At 28.7% G+C, this 19885-nt stretch overlaps 1 protein-coding gene across 1 annotated transcript in view; it reads right to left on the bottom strand.

The window, feature by feature from the left end:
* LOC103578711 (protein Wnt-1) overlaps window positions 1-19885 on the bottom strand; it is a 57985-nt gene that overhangs the window by 6023 nt on the left and 32077 nt on the right. Inside the window, exon 3 of the mRNA XM_008559869.2 lies at window positions 8086-8360. Within this exon, the coding sequence (XP_008558091.1) occupies window positions 8086-8360 (275 nt within the window). The remainder of the gene's footprint in view (window positions 1-8085; window positions 8361-19885) is intronic.

Here is a 19885-nt window from a genome sequence, read left to right on the forward strand (position 1 = left end):
GAATTTACATGAACAATTAGATTGCATTAAAAAAGATTCGAAAAATCTAATTGGATTGAATCTTGTGAACATATCATTTGTATTTGCGATGACTTTATGAACTCAATTAAAAAATATATGTAATTGAGTCAACATTAGTGAGTCCGCTATTTATCAAATTAGATTTTTTCACTTGGGCATGATACAAATTGTTTATTTGTGATCCAAAAATAATAAACAAAAAAACAAAAACAAAAAAGCTTCCCTGATTAAGAAATCTAATTTGAAATAATTTGAGATTACGTAACTCTTAATAATTTTGAATCATTCCAAATTGTCTGAATTATTTTGTTTTCGAGTATAAATATTGGAACGAATCATTTTATATCATACTGAATTAAAAAATAACGAAATATTATATTATGATTTGAAATAATTTGAAATGATTTAAGCTCTCGAATCATTTCCAATTGAATTGAATTAGAAAATAATATCGTAATCTCTGGTTCCTCGGACAATTTAGAATTATTTGAAATGATTTAAACTCTTGAATCTTTTCAAATTAAATTGAATTAGAAAGTAATATGACAATTATTTTTAATCACTTTAAATTATAATTTTATGATATGATATAATATGAAATAATTTAGATTTTCCAAAGCATTTTAAATTAGATTTCTGAATCGGGGTTATTCTAATGCCGCTTAATTCCCCGGGAAAAAATGATCAGAACTGACCATACCTGTTCATGTATGCTCAGGCCTGAAATGAGACCTGATCATTCCTGTTCATGGATGATCAGGCCTGTTCATGTCCGTCCATGCCTATTCATCTCAGTTCATGTCTGTTCATGTCTGAAGCGTAAAATACGCTCAGGCCTAATTACGGTCTTCTTGGTATGTATGTATGTATGTATGTGTATATATATATATATATATATATATATATATATATACATTTTCAAAATTTCTCGAAAACGATCAGATAAATCAATTCCAAAATCTGATCAGCTGCAGAGCTCAATAAAACGCGTTGATTACCACCTTAACCGTCTTAATCGTTTAATTCGTTCGAGACATATCGTTAAAGAAAAAATCGAAAAAAAAAATTTTTTTTCGAATACAAAGGTATACAAAGTAATCTCGAGCTCGAAGAGTTTTGGGGTTGGCCCGCAGGGTAAACTGATAGACCGATTCTTTAGTAATGTTTGCAAGGCTGTGACTGTGTGAAAAAAAAATCGTATCAAGATTCTAAAAAAGCATCTATAAGCTTGAAATTTCTAATTTTGATCGGTTTAGCTGAAAAATTTTCCACGGTCCTTAAACTTCAAAGAAAAAAAATGAAAAATTTTGAAGATTTTTGTCTCACGGTATTTTCTATGGTTGCGCAATAGAAGTAGCTCTAAGAAAATTTCGATAAAAATATCTTGAAACTTTTAGAGATTTCAGACTTTTAAATTATTTCTTTCAAATCTTGATAAGACTTTTTCACAAAGTTATAGCTTTGGAAAAATAATTTAAGAATTTCTATAATTTTTCTGTTCCTACGATTTTTTGCATGAGTGTATTTGGATTAGACGTAAAATGTATATAATATATACGAAAATTGGCCAAAAGTTAGCTATTCAAAATATACTTTTTATACATATGTAAGATGTATTTTTTATGTTTTGAATGAATTTTTTTCATGAGGCGAATAGATCTCGTTTCGAAGAATTAAAATTTCTCCAAACAAGAAAATGCAATACTGCTACAAAAAACTAACAAATCTTTTTTCTTGAAACAAATCAAAATTTTTCAATTGAGTATCAAAACATGTTGACTTAAGTATAAAAAATTTGGATTCAAGATAAAAATTTCAAGATAATTATGTATTGGTGCAAGAAAATTTTTCGTTCGCGAATCGTTAAAAAGTAAAATTTCAAAAGTATTCGTAAAAATTTGAAAAATTGAATTGTTTTGAATTGTTTCAAGTCTTTTTATGGAGCAGTAATTCAACTATTATTTGTCGATTAACAAGCATTTACAACTATTCGAAAAAAACAAGTCGTTCCTAATCATTTAGCACTTTCATACAAAACGACAATACAATGTTATTTGTCGATTTGAAATTACTCAAAACGATTCGAAAGTCAGCCGAAAATCTTAGACCAATCCGCAATCTCCGGAACTACCCCTTAAGCAGTCGGATGACATGAATTTTTTTTATTTTCATTCCGTGAAAAACGTTCCGATCTTCAGGTACATGATTGAGAAGTATTTAAAACTATTCGAAAGATCAAGTCGTTTTAAATTGTTTTGAATCTACCTACGAATCAGAAATTAGTTTACTACACTGAGAGAAAATTATAGTAACAGTTACAATATATTATGGGAATGGTTCCCATACTGCATGGTAACTGGTTTTTTTGAAATGTTGATTATAGGAACGGCACCCATATATATTATGGTAACCATTCCTATAATTATGGATATAATTCCCATACGGTATCGGAATAGTTCCTATGGAATTATGGTAATCGTTGCTATGTACCTATGGTAATGGTGACTATAATATTATGGTAATCGTTACCATAATATTATAGGAACAGTTACCATAATATTATGGGAATGGTTACCATAATATTATAGGAACAGTTACCATAATATTATGGGAATAGTTACCATAATATTATGGGAATGGTTACCATAATATTATGGGAATGGTTACCATAATATTATGGCAATGGTTACCATAATATTATGGGAATGGTTACCATAATATTATAGGAATGGTTACCATAATATTTAGAAATTATAATAATGTTTTTTTGTAATAAGCATTTTTTTTGTATATTTAATCTTTTTGTGAAACTATATTACAATAAAATGGTAACCATTCCCATAATATTATGGTAACCATTCCCATAAGGTTATGGTAATAATTCCCATACATTATGGGAATAATTACCATAATATTATGGTAACCATTACCATATACGCTTAGGAACTGTTACAATGTGGTTATAGGATTGGTTCCTATTTGCTTATGGGAACTATTCCTATGAGTATGGTAATCATTACCATGATTCTTTCACATGCTATATGGGAACTGTTACCATAATAATAGGAATTGTTACCATATTTATGGAAACCTTCCCAAAAAGTATGGGTCTATATCCCATAATCCCAAGTAATCATTACCATAACGGTATGGGATGATATTTCATAAACGTACTAGGAACAGTTCCTTTAATTTTTTCTCCGTGTACTTGTCCATTAAAATGTATGCAAAACAATTTAAAAATTAAATCGGATTGAATCTTTTCAAATCGTCTTGACGATTCAGAAATTCAACTATTATTTGTCGATTCAAAAGCATTTGGAAATATTTGAAAAATTCAATCGTTTTGGGTCTCGTATCGACGAACTTCGTGTTATAAAGCACGTCTGCTGTCCACTAGGCTGACCTGTTTCGTTCAGTTTCGACGATTCTTAACATCTTTTAAAAACTCCGATTGTAAAAAATAAAATATTATTTGAATTCAATCTTGATTTGGTTATTACATATTTTTTTAATAATAAATGAAAAGTATTCTAGTTATAAATTACAAGCAAATTTAACAATTAAATTAATCTCAATTAGTCATTGAAAAAAAAAAAAAACAATAAATAGGTAATTGTATGAACGATTAGTATCAATTTCGCAAGAATTTATTAATTTACTTCTTCAATCGTTAAAAAAAATTAGCAATTAAATCTATTTTGATTATTTTTTGGAGAAAAAAGATTAATTTTAATTATTAATTGAATCAAAAATCATAAATTAAATTTATTTTAATCGTCGATAAAAAAAAAACATAATGACTTTAACTACTAACGTCAAAATAAAAATAAATGATCAATTATTAAAGCTTTTTCATAAAAAATATTTGATTATTCCTGATTAAAAATTTCGATTAAATCTGATACAAGCTCGACCGGATTTCGATTGTGTTTTTTCGCATGATCAGGCATGAGTTTGCATGAATCATGCTTGATTGTGCATGATTTATACATGACCATGCTTAATCTTGCTTGAATCAATCATGATCACGCATACTAATTTTTTTCCGTGCTATTAAAAAAATCCATATAACATTTTTATCCAGCCTAGATTTCTATGTGAGTTTCCATACGGCGTTTTCCGATAAATTCCCATGTATATAGTAATTCAGCATAGATCCCGATATATACTCTCACATGGGCTCCTATGGGAATCCACACCATGCCAAAGCCACATGGGAACCGTATGGAATCTCATGTGGATTTGTGTCTCAATTTCCTATGTGAATGCGCACCATGTCAAAATGGTAATCATAATACTTACATTTTCGTATGTGGATTTACCATATGGGAGTTTGGATACTCATGGTTTCCTACGTAAATTCTTACATAAAACCATACTCTTCTATATGAATTCCTAAGGATTTTTACATAAATCCATAGTTTTTTATATGTATTCCTATGGGTTTCCATACAATTCCTCGTAGATTTTCTGATTAGGATAGTGATGCATGACTTCACATTAGTTATACACGGTCATGTATGCTCATGTCAAGTTCCTGACTAGAAATTATTGTGGGAACACCCCCGGTATGTACCTTGTTGGGTCCCAATTGGATATTTTCAATATGGAAATTCCCATGAGGGCCCAATCAGAACCCAATCGGAAAATTCCAAACAGAAATAAAATAATTTATATTCAGTATTTCTCAACTCGGTCCTAAGTAGGGCCTAAGTAAAAAATTCCAATGTAAAAATATCGTCAATATTTCCCAATTAAGGCTTTGTGAGGGACCTAAGTGAGAAAATCCAACGTGAAAATAAAAAATTTATTGTAACTTTTTCCCATTAGACTCTGCGTGGGGCCTAAGTGGGAAAACCCGACGTTAAAATAAAAAAAATTGCCTCACTTTTTTTAGGGGTTACCCCATTTTGGACGCAGAAAATAAAAATATTTTTTTTGACGACGGCTAAAAATTTTTTCTATACACTCCGAATATCAATTTTTGTTTCTTCATCTGTCATTTTTTGGTATCATAATAAATATACTATTTACACTCGCGCAATCACATACGCAGGTCAGCGCAGTGGATCGCATCAAAGACTTTGAATCGGAAGGATGCAGGTTCGAGCCCAACAGTCACTGGGATTTTTCCATCAACTTAAATCATCTACATTTCTTTTAAATAATGCTCCTAATACATTTATTCCTTAATCATCTTATTTTTTTTCGCATTTTAATATTTTTTCTAACAAAGATGTCCTAGGGGATCTCTTGAGAATTTCCCTATTGGGACCCAGCTGGGATTTCCCTATTGGGGCCCAATAGTTCACACCTAAAAATTTCTACCCGGGATTACTCTCAATTTCGCATAATCATTCTTTCCAGATCATACAATTTTATTCATGATCATACATGATAAAACCCGATTTAATATGGTCATATATGACGTTGCATAATTCGTGCAGTGTCATGAATAATCATTCATGATTGATCTTGTTTATTCATGGCATTGCATGATTTTATACAATCATGCATGTCTTTGCATGAATCATGCTGCGTCATGAATGATCATTCATGATTGAGCTTGGTGATGCATGAGATTTCATGAATCGTGCATGACTATTATTTTTTCGGCATGCATGATTGAACATGGCTTTGCATGAGCAGGCGCGCCTTTACATGAATTGTTCAAAGTCATGCCTGAATCATGTTTGATCATGCATAACTCATGTATGATCAAACATGATCGTGCATGAAGATTTTTTCCCGGGATAATATTAATTACTATTTTGTGATTTCTACTATACATTTAGTGATAAATACTAAAAATAATTTACTTATTGATTTGCATTAGTATTTTTTTACTAAAATATCGAAATATTAATATATTATTAAGACTCGTTTTCTCCATGAAAAATTAAATTATTTTAAGCCAAGAAAAAAAAATATTTGAGATAAGTCTGAATCTGTTTTTGAATAAAAACCAAAGATTTTCAAGCTGAAAAATTATGTTCTTATATTGATAGTTATTCATTCAATGGAGAAATTAGTTTATAAATCCAAATATTTTCGTATTTTTAATCAAATACAAAATGTGAGCTTGAATCATGATTTAAGTTGAGAAGAACGTAAATTCCTTACTTCAAATAATCTTTTTTTTCTATGTGGGTCAGCGCAGTAAATAGCAGCAAGAATCGAAAGGATCGAGGTTTAAGCCCAGCAGTTACCGGAATTTTTTCATCAATAAAATACATACTTAATGTGTCTTTGTAATGTTATCATCAATTAGATTAATATATAAGAACGAGGTTGAATGTTTCTTTTTTTTTTTGCAATTTAATATTTTGTTATTGAAATAGTTACTGTCTGTAAAATTTCATAAAATTTTATGCACACACAGAGAAAAAAATGTAGTAAATTTTACTAAAAAATATGAAATTAATTACTAAATTTAGATAGTAATCTTAAAACGCTTACGATTTATATGAAAAATTTCTAAACAGATTAATATATTTTACAACTCGTTTAGTATTTTCTTGGATACTGATTATGGAAAATCTGCTATATTGCATATTAATTTTCAGTTATATTTAGTAAATTTTACTATCCCGTTCAGTAAATTTTAGTATATTAGAATGGAAATAAATTAAATTAAATTTTTAATAGCTTTTAATTTTTCATTATTATTGCTATCATTTTAATTGTTATTGGTATTATTGGTCTTGCTTCAAGAAATTCTTGTCTGATTTAGATTTTCTTGGCTCTAAAGATTTTGTATTTTTGATGAATAACTTTCATGTCTTGACCCGAAACTATATTATCTTTAATCGATCTGATTAAATTCTTCAAGCAACCCCACTTGTCTCTTCAACTAAAGTCGTATTATTATTTTAAGAACTTTAAATTTTAGGTTCAAGTAATTATTCCTTGATAGAAGATGTTTTTAAAGTAATGAAAAAAAAAAATTTTTTTTAAAATAAATTTCTACTTTAACATATCTGAAGTAAATCAATGTAGTCCTAAAAATTACTTTAAAATTTTTTATTTTTAAAATAGAAAAAAATGTTCTTTTTCCAGCTGAGTAAATTGATATTTTGATTTAAAAATCGCACCATTCTCGAAACAAGTCGGTAATGTCTTAACCTACATTTTGCCTATCTTAATCCAAGAGCAAGAAATTTTTAAGCGAAATATGTCAGAATTTTGTTTCAAAACAAAAAAGGCTTCATCGAAGAACAAAATTCTCAAACGAAGAATTTTTTTTTTCTATCCGAGAATTTCAATTTTTTGGTTCCATGACTTATTTCTTAAATTAAAACAATTAAAAATTTTGAAACAAGAACCACATTTTGAAGAAAAATTTTTCTTGAATCAAGATAGTTTTTCTATCAGTGTGTAATAATTGTCAATCAGTAAATTTGACTACAATATTGTAATTTTTACTATATTTTTTTCTCCGTGCAGAAAAAAAAATTCTCGACTGAAGGAAGATATTCTTGAATTAAGAAATTTTTTTTTGGGAACCTACATTTCTTAGATAAAGTAGAAATCTTCTTCAACCAAGATGAATTTTTTTTACCCAAGACAAATTCTCTTGGCTCAAAAAAATCTCGACTTGGTTCCCGGAAACGTTTGTCTTCCACAATATTTTCTTGACTCAAGCCATTTTTTTTCTGTGTGCATCTAACAAAACTGTTATTAATAATTATATGACATTTTTTTAATTTTTATCAGGCCATTTTTAATAAATAAATAAGATATTATTAAATTCTATAAAAATCTTCTTTCACGGGTATGAATTTGATTTAAGAAAATTTATTTTGATTTAAATGAGTTTATAATTATTTTTATGTAAATATTTTCCATTCTGCTATATGCGTTTGTATTAGTTCCAGCATTTTCTTCAAAGTTTCCTCAATAATTGTTTTGTGAATTCTTAGAACTACGGTATCATATGTCAGTCTTGTAAATTTAATTTTCAAAATTTCAGGGCTCTCGTGAGAATAATAAGATATATAAAAATTGTTTTGTTTTCTATTCAGTGAATTACAATAAAATTTTGACAGTTGTTATGCTTACAGCTCTTCCGGCTTCATTATTGTGCAAATTCATTTTTTCTCTTAAATTTCGTCCTCTTTCACCAGTATCTACAAATTCTCGAGAAAACTTGAATCCATATCCAATATTATCAGAGCAACCACCCCATTCCCAGTCACGTGCTTGAGGTGAAGCTCTCGACTGATGAGTGTAGTCACACGAGCACGATTGTATGCTACCTTCGCTGCATGCTCTTGCTATACTATGGGTAACAGCAGCACTCGTTATAGCATAAATAAATGCAGTTTCTCGACATCCTGTAAGCAACAATAGAAGAAAATTGATCAATCAGATTAATTGGCAGGTTAGTAAAACTGATGATAGTTATAATTAATAACTGCAGTTTGACAAATGCATAATAAATTGTAAGGAACTCTGATATGCCAAAAACAAAAACACATATTCAGTTTTATAAAAAATATTAAATACAGTTTTTGCTCGACAAACTATTAAAGATTCGTTGATTACATTACTAGCGGCAACATTTTACGACTAACGGCAAATAGCTAAACTTTTCTAAATATTCAACCAAAAAACTATTGTCCTTCAGAATTTTGATACATTACTTTAATTTTATTACTGTGGTGATGATTCAAACATCTTGAGAAAAAATTTCTATAACTTGATATAGAGAAAAAGTGTACATAAAAAATAAAAGTTTATAACAGTATTTACAAGTTCTTTATTTTTTACGAAGGTTGTATATGCTCAAATGATGATGGACAAAATTTTTACAAGGGTATTTCTTTAGTCGCGTGGGAGGTGACGCCGACACAGAAACGTCTCAATTCACTATAACTACCTGAGTGGCAACTCTGTCTCTATCTTTCTTTCTTTCCGTATTCTATTTTTTCTTTCTTACTAATGGGTGAGAGAGAGAGAGAAATGACCTTAACCCTCACCTTGCTGACCCAGGCAACAGTCTCTCAGCCTTATCTGCATAAAGAGCAGGTGCCTACCGGCGTCTTTGTGCTTCACCGAGCGGTAAAGATATCACGAAAGTCTCTCGGCTTCTATTTCTCTCAAGGATTCTTAAAGACAGGCCGAAACAGGTTTCGTATTTCGACCGGCCCACCCATTCGTTCTTATTCGCGCGTTCCTCACACGTGCCCGTTCTGTGTCTTCTACAATTTTTGTCATTGTTTACAAATATTACCTATCATCATTTACTCATGAATCATAATTTATTTTAAATAATACGAATAAAAAAACAAAATGAAAAAAAAAAATCAACTATAAAATATAAATAGTTTTTTTTTTTTTAAGTTTCCTCTATGATGTGAAATAAACTAGAGTTAATACTGAATTTCAAATGTAAGTATTTTTGAATCATAAAATAGTATAGCTGAAAATGTATATTAGCTTATGACCAAGTAACATAACTTGAAAATTCACGGTGATCATCCGTATCTAATTCTTCTATATGTAGTAAAAGTTTGAATTCGTCACGAATCTCATCTCAAGGTATGGCCTTGAAGGTCTTCATTCGCACTCGGTTTCATTCGGTAGTCTAACCGTGGTTACCTATCTCTTTTCATTGTAGATTGCTCAGTTAGACAAGCGTATCAAAGAAAAAATTAAACTTAGTTTACGTATAGATCTGAAACTAACAACTGTATAGAAATGTGACTAGCAAAGGAAATGTATAAGAAAGCAACTTTAGGGGGTGTTCATGCACAAAAAAAAATGTATTAGTTCAAGCTACTCATTCGATCCAATCAAATAAATAAAATTAATCAATATTTTAAGAACAAAGTAAATGGTTAATTAATTAATTTTCTTTTCATGAAATACAGTATAGTAAAACGTTATTTCATTCTTATAGTATTTCATGATTTTTTTTTATGCTCAACCAATAACATTTATTTAAAACTATTTTTCTTTTTTTAACAAAATAACATCTTTCGCTTATTCTAAAAATGAATGATGAAAATATATAAAATATGTTAACAAGTACCATTACAATAGAGTATGATTTAATATCATTTCTCTATAGTTTATCTTAGTAGTTAGGATTTCTTGATTTTTATGGTTTAAAAAATTTATAAAAAAACATCAGTCAAAATCTCTCTAAATAAAAAAATAGATTTTTCATTCAAACACCAGAATTTGAATTTAACAGAATCATTTAATCAAAAAGTAACAACAACTGCTTCAGCTCACGTAAAAAAATTATTCATAACTCCAATTAAATGTGTTTACTTGATAAACAATTCTTTCAATATTTGTTGAATTAAATGTATTTCTTAGAGCTCGAGTAAATTTTATGAAACACACTAAGAAAAAAAACAATAACTCGTGTAAAAGCAATATTTCTTAAAGTAGTATATCAATAGAAATTGTTGCAGTTTTAACTTAATACTTTACTTGAAGATTAGTTGCATTAACAGGTTGAAAAAAAAACAGCATATCTTTCACTGATAAATCCTAATTTTGTCGATTAAGAAAAACATTTTACATAAAATCATTGAATTTTTAAAGTCAACATATATTGAAATGAAAATTTTAAGTGGTATAATCCCTTCTAAGAAGAAAACACAATGACTTAAGAGATTATTTTCTATTTTCGTGTGCAGATACAATTATTTTTTCAAGTTTAATAAATTATTTTATGTAACTCATGTCCGAAAAATACGCCGCCAACTGGCTGAAGTCAGTCTTGTAAAATTTTATGTTAAAATACAATCCTTTTTAATTAGTCAAAAGTGCGATTTAATGTATATTAAATCACTACTTTTCATATTAAATCATGAAATTTAAGTAAAATGGGCGGAGTATATCCCCACTGAATGATTCAAACCACTAATGAATCTATTACCACCCTCTTTTATGACGTAACTATGAATTTAGCTAGTTTATTAACATGCCCAAAATCTCTAGACTGCATACGCGCATTTAATTCATCAGCACATGCTTGTGTAGATCAATGTAACGGCAGCTGAACTTTATAATCTTACATATTTCTATTAATTGATACGAAATAACACCAAGTTGACTTTTTTTTTTATTGAGTTAAATTTTGTTAAGTGAATAGTATTGAAAAAAATTATCCAATTCAATAAAATATAAATCTTTTTTAATAATAATAAAGTTAATTATTTGTTTAATTTCAGCTGCATGACGCGGGCTTTAGACATTTATTGGCGTTTTTCTTTGTGCATTCATTACATAAACTATTGTATCCATCTAGTGACGTTAAGTATTACTCGCTTTGCTCGTGACGCTAAGCCCACACAGAGAAAAAATATTGGGAAATTTGCTATGGTAATTGTATTATTTTTACTACTCTCTTAAGGAGGACCACCAGTGTGAAGTTTTGAAAAAATCTTTTTTTTTTTTCTTGCATGTTTCAATAGTTTATAGCTTCAAAAATAATATAATACTAAAATTTCATGTGTATATCTCAAATAGTTTTTTTGAGTTACAGCCACCTGAAAAGCAGTCACTCATTGGATCTCGAAACTAAATTTTTAAAATTTTCTACATTTATAATTCGAAGATAAATTATCCGATCTATTTGATTCGGATTGCAGCTTTTTTTATAAATATTTCTACGTACCACGAACCTCCAGTTTTCCGATTAAATCAAATATGTAGTTTTAGCAAGCCAAACATTATCAAATTTTCCCGCAAAATTCGAATTTTTTTTTAAACTCTGCCATTTTGTTAAATTTCGATTTTTTTTTTTTGGTTTTAATGAACTTTTTCATTTTTTTGAAATCACGCACTTTGAAGGTCCCTACCACTGCAGCAGTGGGGGACTTTTTTAAATTCCCGCTAAGAAAATTGCAAATTTTCAAGAATTCGCGAAGTTATTGGCTTCAGTCCGATTTTTAAAAACCGAATTTCTATCAGATCTTGACGTTTTAAGGTTCTAGGAAGCTATTCTGACTAATTTCAAAATGATGTCCGTGTGTGTGTGTACGTACGTACGTACGTATGTAAATACCTGTATCTTTTGAATGGATGAACCGATTTTGATCTTAAAGGTGACATTCGACGCGACTTGTTAATATCTAGAAGCTGTGAAAAATTGAGCTTGATCGATCGAGTGCGTTCGAAAATATTCCAAAAATAAAATGTTTTCAAAAATTTTTTTATCTTAGATAACTTTTAATATGCTCAATGGATCGATTCCAAAATCTAATCAGCTCTAAAACTTTATAAAGCGCATCGAATGCCACCTCAACCATCAAAATCGGTTCATTCGATGAATAGAAACCAAAAACGAAAGAATTAAAAAACACTCTTTTTTTTAGTTTTTTTGAAATATCTCAAAATTGATTGCATAAATTAATTCTAAAATCTGATCAGCTTTAGAACTAAATAAAACACGTCGATTGCCACCTTGCAAATCGTGAAATCGCATAATAATATACATTATTTAACGATTAGTAATAATTATACATTTTCTCTGTATAAATTGATATTTCATCAATAAATAATATCAATGAAATCGTAATAAAAGTGATAATATAGCAATTTTTTAGATAAACATATAGTATTCATTACTATTTTGCGATTCTTACAATATATATTTGGTAATAAATAATAAAAATAATGCAATTATTGATTCACACTAGTATTTTTTACTAAAATATATCAGACATTATAATATTTCGAGACTCGCATTCCCCGCGCGCACTCAAGTATAATACTGATTCCACAAGATGTATTAGATACTATTATTGCCAATGCAGACTACCATAACAGTAACATATTACCGCGTAACTGAAAATTTTATTTCAGTACAAAATTATTATAATATTCAAACAAATTCATGACGATAAATTATTCAAATATAATTCAATTTAAGTAAATTGATACAGGTTTTAAAATATGTTTTGAATAATTTTTAAATACTACTCCTAGGCAAATTAATACGAATTTATTTTTTATAGTTTTGGAAATTTTAATTATTCATTATTTCTAACATTGTTGAGGCATATGTTCTTTATTCTTCAAAACTATGTAGATGAAGACCTCAACAATCGAACGAAATATTGTGACAAAAATTAAAACTGAAAATCAAAATTTATTTTATCTGGGAAACACATTCTAGATAACGTTGCTTCCAGATTTAAAAAAATGGTAACGAATACTGCCGTCCAAATTATTTTACTAATATCTTGTTTATTTCTATTTTGATATTCATCAGAATAGTTGATCATGATATTCATCAAAAAAGAGTGTATTAAATTCCATGATGATCTTAAAAAATAAGAGGTGCGATCGTGATTACAAGAGCCGTTATTTCACACTTACGTAAACACAAACCCGTATGAATAGATATATTTACTTTAGGGTGCGTCATTTCAGAGCAAGATTTTTTATTTAAATGCATGTGGAAAAAACCATAGTTCAACTCAAAAAAAAAAAAATTTCGTACAAGAACAAAAATTCTATGTCGATTACATACCTTGCTTATTAAAAAATTTGATTTCCAGTTTAAATCACACGGGAAAATTTTTTTTTCAAGATTTGAGTGTTTTGAACTCGTTAACACAACAATAGATTGAATAGATTAATACATATCTCTATAGAAAATTGAACGTTCTACAAAAAAGGTCTCCGATTATTTTTTCATAAATCCATCTGTTCAAAAGTTAGTAAGCTCGAAGTAAAGTTCAAGATCTTTTTACTTTTCCGACGAAACTATCAGACTTATCACAAAATGTTATAGTCTTTTTTGTTGACAATTTTGCTCTCTAAAAATTATTACAAGTCAAGTTTTTTCAAATTCTGCATAGTTTTCTAGTTATTTTCATATCAATGTCGAGCTCCTGAAATCGATCAGGACACTACTTTTTAAGAGCTTAAAATTATAATGAAAATAACTAGAAAACAATGCGAGATATGAAAAAACTTTACTGATAATAATTACCACAGAGTAAAATTGTCAACAACAACGACCCTATAACATTTTGTGATAATTCTGATAGTTTCGCTGAAAAAGTAAAAAGATCTCGAACTTTACTTCAAGCTCTAATAACTTTTGAACAGATAAATTTATCAAAAAAATCATAAGCCTTTTTTTGTAGAGCGTTCAATTTCCTACAAACATATGTAATAATCTATTCGATCTACTAATCTGCTAACGAGTTAAAAATACTCAAAGCTTAAAAAAAAAATTTCCCCGTGTTATTTAAATCGGAAATTCAATTTTTCAATGAGCTAGGTCTGTAATCAACATAGATTTTCTTTCTTGCGCGGAAAATTTTTTTTTTTGTGGTGAAGTATGATTTTTTTCACATGCATTTAATAAAAAAAAATTTTACATCGAAATAACGCACCCTAATATATATATATATATATATATATATATATATATATATATATATCACGGTACTTCGTTTGATACGAAAATTTTTTTTTCAGCTGACACAAGGAAAGTCCGTTGTTTATGTTGAGAAGAATATTCTCCGAAAATTTCAGATCTAAATTTTAATTTCAAGTCTTTCCTCTCGAGCGTCAAAGTTTTCCGATTAAAAAAGCATGTAAATCGAATAACTTTTTTTTAAATTGTTATAACTTAGCCAGATTTTAACCTACCGTTTTGAAACCAGTTTTTATTTGCAGAGCATTTGTCGGTTTTTGAAAGTACATAAAATGATTTTGCTCTAACTCCATCCATGTCGATTGTATCAGCTCGAAAAGTCAATTTTTCGCTTTTTTCATATTTCTTTGTTAATAGTGAAAAAACAGTTCATCTTACGAAAAAAAAGCATAGTAGAAATATTTTAGGAACTTTTGTCCTCTATAAAATTAGTCATCACACTTATATTGCTATAATGCATTGTTCATAAATTACGAGCAGTTGAACATTTTACAGTAAAAATGTTCGTACTGTATTATGCTTACAGTTGTTTTATTGTGAAATGTTAAACTACTTGTATCTCATAAGCAATACACTTTAGCAATATAGGTATAATGAGCAATTTTCTGGAGGATAAAATTTTCTAAAAGATTGGTGCCCAGGTGAAAATATTTGGCCAAAAAAAGGCCGAAACAGCTTAATTTGGCTGAAATCACGCCAAAACAGTAAAATTTTATTGAAAGAGGCCGAAAGTTGACTGAAAATTGTTATTCTTCTTAAAGAGGCCGAAATTTAGCCGACAGTTGAATCAGCCTGTTTTTGGTCATAGTATTTGGTATTAAATAAAATTATGATACTTTAAAATACCTTTCATGCAACTTAAAATAGAACATAAAAAAATTTCAAGCTGTGGGACTTAAAAATATATTTCAATATTTTGAGAAAATTTATGTTTTCAATTTATGACATGTTTAAGTAACTCACTAAGTTACAATTTTCTGTAAGACATAGTAAAAATATTTAATTATTCAATAGTGAAAGTGACATAATTTTTATAGGAATAGTTTATACTTTGGTACAATATAAAATTTTCTTTCGTGGTATCATTGATGTAAGTTATATGACAGTTCGTGGCTGAGTGAAAATATATTTATGAGCAAAAATGAAAAATCGATTTTTTTGACTGTATACGGGTAAAATTTTTCATTATTAACAGATTATAATTTTCAACATTTATTCCTTATGTATATATGTAAAAGGAGTTCGTAATTATTCCGTAGTCAATATAAATGTCTAAATAAAAAAAACCTAACTTTACTGTGTATTAATAATTTTTTTTTATAATTATTATGTTCTAAAACTTCCCTTCTGAATGACATTTACTCCGGGGGATTAAACAAATAGAAAATGATTCACTCAAGGTTCACTCCGTATTCATCTTGCGTTTACTCCACAAATTTGTTACAGTGTAAGCATACTAGTTAATCTTATAAGAAAAACGAGTTACATATGACCGTACATGGTCACATATAGGTTCTATATATTTTTTAAGCAATTTTATACATAACTATATAACCGAAATTACACATACCACAATTACTTTCGTACGGGATTTTATAGCACACGAAAAAAAAATTGAAAAATTGTTCTGTTATTACTAATATTAGATTTGGAATTATATTTTGCTGTTTTAAAAGTGATGTATTCTTTCAATCTCATATAGCACAAGTGAACTTAGTTTACTACTAAGTTTACTCAGTAGTCACTGCCGGTAGCGTAGCGTAGTTGTTAATGTGTCGGTCTTTCGTTCGTTAAGTCCCGGGTTCGAATCCTACTAAAGCGTGTGTGGTAGATGATATTTCTAGCGTTTTTTCTCAAAATAAAAAATTTCTACTAGACTATAAATTAAATTATTTACATATCTGATGATTCCCGCATAGCCAAAATGATTGAACAAGAAAAAAAAAAGAAGTACAGAAATTGAATGAGTCTTTTTTTTTTAATTTAGTTGAAATTTCTATACATGGTTATGTATATATTGAAAATTTTAATATATGGCCATATATAATGCACTTCTCCTGGACAATTAAATAACTGTTTGATGAATACAATTAGTTCTATTCTATGCAGTCAAATAGAATAATAATAATAGTAATCATAATAATAATAACATAAATCCTCGTCTCTAACGTCAGCCATTTTTAAGCTTCATTGTCAGCTTTTTTTCGGCGATTATTAGGCCTAACCTAAAGTTTGAAATATTTTCACCCGGTTCTGATTAGCTCAACAAGTTTGTAATAGAAAATTTCTCAAGCAAAGTACAGATACAACTGAGTCGACTTTCATTTGTCTTGTCACCATCAACTGGTTTTCTACGTATAATGTAATGATCATCATTGACTTTTTACGAATAACGAATAATTTTAGTAAACTCAGCCTTATCGTAATGTGTGCAAATAAACGTACATATAAGTTGTCCAAAGTAAACGATTCATGAAATGTGTATATTGTCATTGAATACTCAGAACAAGATAGCGCCAACATGACTTAAAAAATGATTACCAAACATTTAAGTATAGATTTTTTTGTAATGATTCACTAAACATTTAAAGTAAGAGTGTTCAAATATTTTTGTAACTCGTCATTTTCTCAACATTAAAATCTGGAGTATTGATTTATTTTAAAACACATTATAAATGTATAACGAACGTTTCTCTTGACTTTGCGCTGAAAAACATAGCAATTTTTAAAAAATAGAGAAACTGTTGTATCTGATTTGATTTTCGAAAATTGACTTTTGACAGAATATCAACGCCTCAATGTTTTAGGAAGCTATTCTGAATATTTTCAGTGATGTCGTTTTCAGAAAGATCATTGAAAAAAAAAAAAAAAAAAAAAATTGAAAAAAACATTTTTTCCAATTATTTCCAAAACCACTCAAACAATCAGTTTCAAAATTTAATCAGCTTGAAAACTAAATGACACGCTTTGATTGTTGCAAAAACCATTTCAATCGGTTAGTTTGTTCAAGAAATATAGTTGAAGGAAGAAATGGTAAAATACGGTTTTTGTAAAATATCAGCGAAAACATGAACCCAATCTAATAAAAAATCTAAGTGGCTCTATAACTCAATGAAACGCGTCGATTTCTGCATCAAATTCTAAAATTAGTTGATTTATTCGAGAGGTATCGTTGAAGAAAGAAATGGTAATAAACGTTTTCTTTGGATTATTTTCGAAAAGAATAAATCAATCGACTTTGGATTCTAATCTGCTCTAGAACTAAATGAAACGCAAATATTGCTGTGAGAACCATCTTTATTGGCTAATTTGTTCAAGAGAATCGTCGGTGAAAAAAATGTCATCAATGATTCGTCTTTGAATATCTTCAAGAAAGCTGAACCGATCAATTTCAAAATTATTTCAGTACTAGAACATGATAAAACACGTCGATTAATCGCAATTGCTATACTAAATAGCAAAATCGGTTGATTTATAAGAACCATCACGAAGCCAAAAGATTACAAAAATAACAATGACTCATTTTCTCCAGAGGCCTCATAATGTTGTGTACTAAACAATTTAAAAAGTATACCGGATCTTCTTTTTCTCGATCTCTGTTAATCACTGCATAATTTATTGTTCTGGTTTCGTTCACCTAAAAGATGTCATCAGCGAAAAACTTCAAAAATTACTGTTCTCTAGAGATTTTCCAAATATTTCATATTATGAAGTTATGATTTAATGAAAAACTCCTTTTATTCTAGATTGATTATATTGACATTTATTCCTGTTGGAATATAGATGTTGCCTTATGAATAATTGTACACAAAATTTTAAAACTAAACGTTTTTTATTTTTGAAATTTTCGTAGTCCAACGCAGGACATCGAAGAGCTCGAAAATGTATTCATAATAATGTTTTTGAGTTCAAAGAGCGTGAAAACAGCGAAAAATTTTGAGACCGTTCTGCACACAGAAAAAACAGTTAACTTGGTTTAAGAAAAATATTGTCTCTCGAATGTTCTTTCTTGATTCAATAAAAATGAAACACTTGATTCAAAAGCTCTTTTTTGGTTCAAGACAGTAAATTCTCTTGCTCCAAAAAAATTTGTTTTTTAAGCGAAATTGAACATTTCTTGGTTTACTCTCTTAAATCTGAAATAGTGAAAATAGTGACTATTTACTGTTTGCTAGTGAAAAGTATATCACTAATTCAAATAGTGGTATACTTTGCACTAGGATTAAGTAACTATTCACTACCAAATAGTGATTTTCACTAATTCGTTCTTAGAGAGTAAGAAAAAAAGTTATTGGCTGAACAAAATAAGTAATATCACTCTGAAAAATCAACGTTTTGAACGAAAAATAGTATACTTGGGCCCAGAAAAAGTTTCGTGGCCCAAGAAATAAAATTCTCTTGCTCCGAAAAATAACTTGCTTAAGTGAAAATAAAAGTTACTTGGGCCAAGAAAAAAAATTTCTTTTTCCAAAAGTTTGCTTCTTTAATAAACATGAAAAATTTTCTGTCAGAAATGCATTCTTTCTCCAAAAGATTGACACGTTGATTCGTTTTTTTTTTTTTTTTTTTTTTTTTTTTTTTTTTTTTTTTTTTTTTTTTTTTTTATCTGTAATATATTTTTTTGTTTCGTAAAAAATTATTCGAGTAATCATTAATATTAAATATTAATGTCATAATGTATTATAGAATATGCTATAGTACATTCTAATAAGGCACTTGTCACTCTGTCTAATGACAAAGGAGTACTCGAACAAAATCGTGTTCAAATTTGGAATATAACAATTCTAAAATATCTATCTTATCAGGGATACTACAAGTGGCTAGACGCGATCTCGTGGCAAGGACCGTACTCTACTCCCGTTACTGCTGCCTAGCATCGGTAAATTTCCCCTTCTTTATACCGTTTTTTTTTCCAAAGAAATTTTTTGTCTGGACATGTCTGCTGATTTTTTATATGATGCATTGTTAGCTAGTTATAAAAATCAGAAGACGCAAAAAAAAAATGTTCCATGTTATTCTTATTGAAAATAGAAGGGTGCAAAGCGGAACCTCTTAATGATAATATAAAGAGCTCTAATTTTCACAGGCGTATTTTTATATCTAAATGAAACTCTTGAACCTGTTTCCGAGAAAAAAAAATTGGTAACTTTTTGAATCACCCTAAAATTTATATAATTAATATACCCTAATTATTTATGACCAACGCTAGAAGTCATTTGATATTAAATACGAAAGGTAAAAAGAGATGGATGATCATGCATTACTATTCATGATCATGCATGACCGTGTATTAATAATGCGAATACTCTTGCATCAATCATAAACGTTCAGGCAAGAATTTTAAGTAACTATGTATGATTCAGCATGATAAAACATGGCCAGGATGTTTGACAATATCATTACTTTATTAGTGAAAACCATTAATTTGCTAGGGAAAATTGTAGC

This window comes from Microplitis demolitor, chromosome 6, assembly GCF_026212275.2.
Source record: "Microplitis demolitor isolate Queensland-Clemson2020A chromosome 6, iyMicDemo2.1a, whole genome shotgun sequence".
Lineage (NCBI taxonomy): Eukaryota > Metazoa > Arthropoda > Insecta > Hymenoptera > Braconidae > Microplitis > Microplitis demolitor.